This window comes from Leptonotus elevatus, chromosome 5 (assembly GCF_054856555.1).
Source record: "Leptonotus elevatus isolate MCC_2025b chromosome 5, RoL_Lele_1.0, whole genome shotgun sequence".
Lineage (NCBI taxonomy): Eukaryota > Metazoa > Chordata > Actinopteri > Syngnathiformes > Syngnathidae > Leptonotus > Leptonotus elevatus.
This window is the reverse complement of record NC_141243.1, coordinates 19,612,944-19,621,431: the sequence shown is the minus strand read 5'-3', so window position 1 is coordinate 19,621,431 and position 8,488 is coordinate 19,612,944. Positions and strand designations below refer to the sequence as shown.

The window sequence follows — 8,488 nt, the reverse complement described above, 5'->3', positions numbered from 1 at the left end:
GCAAACAGGTTACTATGGTAACATTTAATCAGCTACGTAGATGGCAGGTCTCTAACGGTGGAGTTTTATTAAACACAACCATTGGCCAACAAATCTGGTCACGCCCGTCGTCAACCTTATAATGAAGCAAACACGGGGTCATGCAATAAAAGGTGACATTTATAGCTAGCTCGCATACAGTTTAATTGTTTTAACAAAGTTAATACTTTGTGTAAACATTTGCTACTCTTTCTACGTACACCTTTCTCTAAAGGGAACCTTTCCATAGTGTATTTGTTTTACCATTTCTGTGAGTCTTTTTGTTGTTGTTGTAAAATAATACCTTTTGTTTATTATGTTTATGATTAACTTGAAAAAAAAATCAGGCTGTTAATATCAAAATTTGATTAGGTTATGATCCGGATTGAGCGTTTGGCAGCACTTAAAACTAGCAAATTAAGGCTAAACACAATTAGATAATTTTTTTTCACCCAAATTGTGATGAGACAATTAAATCCAGATCCACAATTTCAACTGGGCCCAAAGCAAAACTAGGTTTCAGATGTTGGTATGGTTTCAGATTAAAAATGTTAAGCTTTGGCCGAGATCCCCACTGTTCTTGAGACGAGTGACTCAATTTTCTGTATATAGTTCAAGGTCAAGGGAAAATAGCTCACAATGACAAGTGCACCCATAATATCGTCCTGCAATGTAATGACATTTTATTTTGCACACTGCACTTGGCAAAATATGTGTATATTTATTCTGTGAGTCCACAATCCAAATGTGCATACGGAACAGAATTCTCTCTTTGGCATGCATAGATTTTGCTTCTACAACACAGATTTGAGAGACTTTACCACAATTACAATCATATTGACACTAACATTCACTGTAAATACTGCTCACGCATGTGGTTCCAACATTACGTGTGACGGAAGCCAGATTGACAACTCGGGGACTGTGAGCATGGAAATACTGTGTGACGTGAAACTGCTCTAAATTCACGGTGGCACATGCTGAAAACCACAACAGAACGGAGACTTTGGTCGTCTAGATTTAAGCTTTAACAGGAAATCAAATTTGAAAGTCTTCTATCAAGATGTGTTACATCGACTGCTTGTAGTCCGATTGCAGGAATAACATTCATGATAGTTCACAGTTCTGCTGTAGGACATTTCGTGTGGCTGTCTGAGCGATGCCATAGCACTAGAATGGCACAAATGACCGTCTAGTCACACACGAGTCTGATACAGATGTAGTATTGCTACAAGGGCTCCCAAGTGGGGCATCGATGTCACAGAAAGGACATCCCAAATATACACTTTTCATCAAACAATGGTCTACACATCAAGTGTGAAAACATTTAACAGTGCACTCAGTCTTTAAGTCGTATCTACAAGCAATTCATCTCACATTCTGACTTTGTCTAACATATAGTAGAAGGCAACATTTTGCAAGACATTTAATAATGTCACCATGTAGAAGATGACACCTAACACCAGCAATCTATGGACACAGGACGTTATTAGTGAGAGTTAAAGTGCAAAAACAAATGTACAATCGTCAGCTAGGCTACAGCAAGTTGTGCCTCAGTTGGACTGGAGACATTTCAGGAAGAACACTTATCAATTGAAAGCTCTTCACTCCGGGACATTCAAGGAGTTGAAATTCCAGTGTCAGTCAAAATTTGAATGGCTCAGAAATCTTGCCGTGTCCTCTCTTCTACTGGATCAAGTATGGCGAGATGTGAGGCTTCACATTCAAGATGGATCATTCTATGATCTTAACGAGACATCATTCGTACAAACTCTGTGCGGAGAAGAGAGTAGAAAGCGCATGTTCTCAGCTGCACTACCATCAGTTAGCATCATCCACTATCAATATTTCAATAGTGTTTTTACCTTCAAAGTCAACAAGCCCGTCCCCATTCAAATCGACCTCCCGCAGAATATCCTCCACTTCATTCATCCCGACCTGGAAAAGCAGGCTGCGGTTGTTAGCGGAGCAAAATTGCAAAGCGGGCATCTCTAAAAGAAGACGCCATGTCATGCGAATATTACCTGATGGCCCAGAAGCTTACGCATTGCATCTCGGAGCTCGGACGTACTTATGGCACCATCTCCATTTGTGTCAAACTAGCAGAGTAGAAAATACAGGGGGACACATAAATTGAGCAGGCAAATAGACAAAGCAATATATAAAAGTGACATTCTTACCTCTCTAAAGGCATCTTTCAATTCCTTTATTCCTATCATGTCTGCCGTTTCGGCAAGGAGTTTTGGACCCATCAATTCCACAAAATCCTCAAAATCAACATGGCCACCCACTAAAATAAAACATGGAATATGATTTCACAGCAACAAATAAATAAATAATACACATCAAACCGAGCAAGTTCTTACAGTTCATATTTATCTGCTGGCTCAACTCGATCAGCTCCATTTCAGTCGGCATGTATCCCATAGTTCTCATGCAGTTTCCAAGGTCTTTGCAGCTGATAAAACCATCCTTGTCCTTGTCAAACTCTTTAAACGCGTCCCGCAACTCTGTCAAGGAAAGACAAATGCGCAAAAGTGCCTTCGAAAACATTCATCATTCATCTTGTCCGATGCTTTTATTTCACTCCTTGGGTGTTTGTTCTTGGTGACTTATTGTTGAGGACAAATCAACTTACCATCCATTTCCTCTGGACGTAGCTCTCTGTCCTAGTGAGAAAACACAATAAATCATTTGTCAGTGCAAGTCGGGAAAAAACAAAACATGACGCCATGATGCCCCAACGTAAATAAAAGTAAACTATTTTCGTTTTTGAATGTGCTCTAATTGCCCATCATTCCACGCCATAATACAGTCTTAACATAAGAATGTGAACGTGCCCCCCCCCAACCACCCCAATGCTTGCTTACAATGAACGCAACCTTTAAAGGGCAGAGACGGCGACAGACATATCCCAGAAGCCTGAGGGGTTAACTGCCGAAGGATTGTGGAGTCTAAACACAACATCGTGTCTTGACGTCAGAGCCAAAGGTCTGACGTCTGAAGGAGCTGGAAACGGCAAAGGCGCGAGGACGAAAGGAGCACAACGGCAGACAATTGAATACGTATCATCAGCACTTCCTGTCACCATGACTGTCAGGTCATCAAACATCAGCGCATTCAGTGACAGCAATTGTTCACATGAACTGCATTGCAAGCTGTAATTCCGAAAGTCATACATATAGTATATGTGATAATGAAAGAGGGTGTATAATATACAGTACCTTTGTGTTTTTTATGTATTTTGTGACACCATACTCCCATATGTACATAGACCCACCAGATCATTCATTAGGGACACTAATAAGTGGTAAAATAAATAAATAATCTAATTAAAGGTTTGTATCAAGAATTCAGTATTGACAAAGTTTACCCGACACAGTCAGAAGTGTGTTTTACTCCCATAGTGTGTCATTTGTAGTTTTGTAGAATTGGACTGCGTCATATTTAGAGGTGTTCCTAATATTTTGCCCCTATCATGAAGCTAAATAAGGTGAACTAGAAAAAAAAATGTTGACATGCACTTAAAGTAGGCCAAGGACATCTACACTCATAAACACGGTAGTTTAATAAATTATTGTATTGATTGTCATACTTCAGTGGTTCTTGACCTGGGTTCGATCGAACCCCAGGGGTCCGGTGAGTCAGCCTCGGGGGTTCGGTCAAAACACACACCTGACTTATATGATGGTGCTCCACAGGGTTCAATTCTGGTTCCTCTACTGCTTTCATTGTATCTGGGTTCCATCATAAGAAAACAGTGGTGGTTGTTTCTATAAATATAGAGTTGAGATAAATGATGGGAGTCTGTGTCCTAACTGTTATGATTTGCAATGTCAAGTTGAGCAATTCTATCTAGTTCAGCACAATGAGCTATCTAAGATCACATCTTAGTTTTCGATAAAGAAGGGTTCAGTGGGTGCACATAGGAAACTGGTGCAGTTAAATTTCTCCAACAAGGTTAAGAATAAAAACCACTGAAAGAAACACTAGATACACTGTCATAGCTTTTCTTCTTGTAAGTTGACTTTGACAGGATGCAGTGTAGGTAGGACAATAAGAATGGAACTATCTAATATTGTCAAATGCGTGCAATGGTTCACTTTTCAGGCTCAGTCATGTTTCAGTTCTATATGGTAGCTCCTGCAGATAGTTTTGAGTTACTACCAAACAAATGGAAACGGAAAGATGTGAGGTGGAAAAGTGGCTTAATGTAAACAGGTGGCACTGTAACAGCTGCCTGTTCGACGGTGTGTCTTGAACATAAATAATGACCCGGTTTGCATTCAACTTTTTCCAAGTACGTTTCTCACTCAAAACATTGGAATGTAACAGAGGATGTCATTTACAATGACCTTCTAATTATAACCAAGATAACCTGCCGTGCCCACCTCCGCACAGGACATTATTCTTTTACATCTCATGTTAGTACTGTATCCCCAAGCATCATTTGGATCTGAGAGAGAATGCACAGTATGAAAACAAGTTAAAAGCATCGATAAAAAGGCAGCCTGCCAAGTTTCCATTCATCACGCACACAACAGTTTACTTGACAGATTGCACAGTACAGACTGCCACCTTACAACTGTGTCACAGGAACAATAAACATGCTCAGAAGCGGAAAAATCCAATACAGTCGCACAACCACACAAAGACAGCATGATGACAACAGTGCTTTTCAGAAAGTAGCTGGAGACAAACATTTCTCATGTTCATTTGGAAGGAGCACCAACACAAACAGTTCTAAGATGTGCACATCCAACTACAACTACAAAAACAGAACAGACAGAAGTTCAATTACAGAGACGGCACAATATAATTTCAAATGATAGTCCATGTTTCAGTTCCAAACCAACATTTATTAGCTCATTCACTGCCATTGACGGCTATAGACGTCAAAAATTCATTTGAACTATTTCTATTAGTTAAATTGTTTTCCCCACTTTTGTTAACAAGAGTATGAAAACCTAGAATTGTTTTATTGCATTAGAACAGATATAAATTTTGTGACTAGTGAAGTCAAGCGATTAATTACGATTAAAAATTGTAATCGCCTGTCGGCCCGAATTTTTAATAATCTTTTTTTAAAAAAAAAAAAGATTATTAAAATTATTTTTTTAAATGTTTTTTTTGTTTAGAAGAAAAGATAATTAAAAATTAGGGGCATCAGGCGATTAAAATTTGTAATCGTAACTAATCGCATGACTTCACTCGTTAACTCACGATTAATCACAAATTTTATATCTGTTCTAAATGTACCCCCCCAAAAATCTAGGTTTTCATACTCTTGTTAACAAAAATGGGGGAAAAAATGTTAAACTAATAAAAATTGCTAAAATGATTTTTTTAAAGTCTATAGCTGTCAATGGCAGTGAATGAGTTAAAAAGGAAAGCAAAATAGAATACACAAGAAGACTCTTACCGTTGTGAGACAGTTGCCCATACCAAAGGAGAAAAATGGCATTAAAAAGGACCAGGAGGACTTTTTCTCCGGAACATCTAAAGCTTGACTTTTGAGAGGAGCATAAAGTCTGGTTTCAACAAGACCCATTTGGACTGAAGAACTACTAAAAGCTTCCTTACTGATACGGTATGTGCTAGAAGGTGTTTGAGTGAGACCAACTAAGAAAGACGAAAGCAGGCAAAGGACTGTACGCCTATTAAAGGGGCGGTGATCCATTTTTTTCCATGTCACACTGACCAAGCTATACAACCAGTACAGATGCACAATCACCAAAAGATTAAATTAGCAGGACGATGAGCTGAAAGAGTTCTCTCTTTGATAATGCCTCAAAATGCTGACAATAAATACTGAATTGTAAAGTGTTACCAGGCTCTGACAATCCAATTCCTGGATTAATTCACTCTCTTGACGAGCAGTGTTTGCCCTCCAAAATGGTTAATTTCATCCACATTTCATGCATCATGTTAGATGCAGCCTACCCCCTACATGTCATCCTTTGCCCTCTGCAGGGAGAGACAAGGTCACTCTGACCTACAGCAGACACGCTCCCTGTAGAGGAGCACACAAAGATTGTGAGAGCAGCACATGCATCTAAATGCTATACACTGCAGTGCTGGATGTTACGTGGATTGTAACAATGCACTATCTATAGCCAGAGCATGAAATAAACACAGATTTATTATCAATTTAATAATTATATAAATTCATAAAAGAGCCTCCCTATTCATATTTATGTCTCTTTTCCAGTGCCAGTTTCATATTTGAGATACATTTTGCTTCATATCTAGAAATGACTTGAATAATCCCCCCCCCCCCCTTGCTAATCTATGCATAAAGGTAATCAATAAAACATAAAAAGATAAAGGCTCTGTGAATCCGAGCCCGCGGCATTTTCAAATCAGTTCTCTGCAAAGAGTTCCCAATAAATCATGCAGGAAGTTAAATTTGGCCGCATACAGATCTGCACATCAACTGGAAGGGTTCTCATTCAGAAGGCCTGTAGGAGGATATATTACATAAGAAAGAAATTTGTACAAGAGGGATTGCCTGTAGTCTGTCCAAAAATGTTTTTTGTGTTTAGACTGCGTAATGCATATTTGCATATTAACAAAACATAAAAATGTGTGTGAAGTCACGGTTAAAAACTTAACATCTGATCTGTCGTCAGTTTAGAACCTTGAAAAACCCTCAAGAAAAATTAAGGACATTCAATTTTCTGCATTCAGCAACTTTAATGTCAAGAAATGGCAAAGATATGAACACTGATAGTGGCATTCCTCATCTATGTAATATAATTGTAGATTTTGTCTGCAAAATGTCTTTAACTGTATTGTATCCTTTGACCAAGAATGTAAGGTTTTACCTATTGTACATTTATTTTTATTATTTTTTATTTCCAGGATGCCCAATAACATCAGATGAAGCGACTGCTAATGAAAAATAGCCTTTCAGATAACTTATGGGCGCTTATATTGGTTAAAATGTTAATTCATGTAGGCTACACTCTCTCTCTCTTTTATTTGTATTTGGAATGGTGATTTGTAGAACAACGCCTTTGTCAAGAATGATTCTGGTCGCCGACAGAACATCAAATAATAACCGTAAAAAAGGCCATCAATGGAAAATATCTTGCATCTCTGAGTTTGTTGCATCATTGTCAGTATTGTTGCCTGAATCCCATTCCTCCATGTCATTGCTGTAATAATGTTTTTTTATTTTTTTATAAGACCCCAAGTCAGATCTCAATCAATCAACCACAGCTGACTTTCTTCCTTCAATTTGTCTTTTTCATGTTATATATTCAGGATAAAAAGGTAACAAACCTATCTTGACAAAAAAACATGTAAAAAGTACTGATGAGTGTTTTCCAAATAGGGAGTGAAAGTAAAAAAAAACATTAGAAAAATAGCCCATTGCGCAAGTACAGAAAAATCTCCAAGTACAGTAACGAAGTACTGCCTGCGTTACTTCCCACTGACATTTTCTAATGTAAAATGTATGCTTTGGCCGAGTTTAGTTATATAGGTAAACACGTGTAAATGCTACTTTCAAAGAGGTCTCACCTGGCCAAAGAGTGAATTGAGGACAGTACGCAGGTTGACATCCGAAGCAGAAGAAGCAGCACTGGACCTCCGAGAGCGGCGAGAGGAGGTGCTGGACAGCGGCACCGGAGAGCTGGCAGATGGCGGGGACCTACTGGCCTGGCCACCGCTTTTGGTCAAACCGGCCCTCTTCTGGTCCCGCGGTTCGCACAGGGGAGTCCTGTCGTCATGGCTGTCCGAGAGCGAGGGCATCCTCGGGAGAGGGCGTGCGCGGCAACGACGGCGATGCTCCGGCGGCGGCGGTGGCGGTGGCGGCGGCTCTGGCTCGGGCGGTCCTGCTGTGGGCGCTCGCTCCTCGCGGTTGTGCTTCCTGCGGCGGTGGTGGTGTCGGTGTGTGCCGCGCTCCCTCTCGCCACAGCCGGCCTCACCGTGAGGCTCAGGGGTGTCCGGAAGGGGGCTGTCAGACGCGTGGGGTCGACACTTGACCCGAGTGGATTCAACTATGTCCCGGTTGCCAGTGAGCGAAGGGTGGCACAGTGGTCTACGGGCGCTGACGTCGCTCTCTGCCGACAAGAAAGCCTCCTCCGCGGTTCCATTGCTTTGGAGCGCGGCGGCGGCGGGACGGTGGTGATGGTGCTGATGATGACTTCTCCGGCTCTCTGCCGTGCGTTCGTGGACGTGCGTGGATCTTCTCGAGGATGTTTTCAGCAATGAGGTTGTGGAGTCAGATTTTGGAAAGGTGGAGCTCATTGCTGCGGATCTGCTCTGGCGTGTGACGGTGGCTTGATCGTCAACATCACGCGTCCTTTCCTTTCCATTGTCGACTAGTTTTCCTCCTGCTCGCGATAAGTAGCAGCACCTGCTCGTGTGCGTGTATGGCACACGTGTATGGCAAGCAAATAGGTCCAGAGAACACAGGAATAATGTTGACTGCACTGCCTCAGTGCATCATATACGGTCTTTT

General features: G+C 40.9%; 1 protein-coding gene across 3 annotated transcripts; it reads right to left on the bottom strand.

Annotated features, from left to right (window-relative positions):
• Nucleotides 1-676: 676 nt before the first annotated feature.
• cabp1a (calcium binding protein 1a) lies at nucleotides 677-8,433 on the bottom strand. Of its 3 annotated transcripts, XM_086075861.1 has the most exons (8): nucleotides 5,849-5,990; nucleotides 5,441-5,528; nucleotides 2,657-2,687; nucleotides 2,385-2,528; nucleotides 2,199-2,308; nucleotides 2,043-2,117; nucleotides 1,884-1,956; nucleotides 677-1,791 (listed from the first exon to the last, which is right to left on the bottom strand). In XM_086075861.1, the coding sequence occupies exons 2-8, from the start codon at nucleotides 5,480-5,482 to the stop codon at nucleotides 1,766-1,768; spliced, it is 501 nt and encodes a 166-aa protein (XP_085931987.1). In that variant the 5' UTR covers nucleotides 5,483-5,528; nucleotides 5,849-5,990; the 3' UTR covers nucleotides 677-1,765. The 3 variants fall into 3 exon arrangements, with proteins under 3 accessions (XP_085931987.1, XP_085931985.1, XP_085931986.1); XM_086075859.1 differs by lacking the exons at nucleotides 5,441-5,528; nucleotides 5,849-5,990 and adding an exon at nucleotides 7,546-8,433; XM_086075860.1 differs by lacking the exon at nucleotides 5,849-5,990 and having other exon boundaries at nucleotides 5,441-5,804.
• Between the last annotated feature and the right edge of the window lie 55 nt (nucleotides 8,434-8,488).

Coding starts and splice junctions, on each gene's coding strand:
- cabp1a (XM_086075859.1), bottom strand. CDS start 8,274: ATGAGCTCCACCTTTCCAAAATCTGACTCCACAACCTCATTGCTGAAA. Junction 2,529..2,656: donor ACGTCCAGAGGAAATGGATG/GTAAGTTGATTT, acceptor TTTCCTTGACAG/AGTTGCGGGACGCGTTTAAA. Junction 2,309..2,384: donor CCAGCAGATAAATATGAACT/GTAAGAACTTGC, acceptor GTTTTATTTTAG/TGGGTGGCCATGTTGATTTT.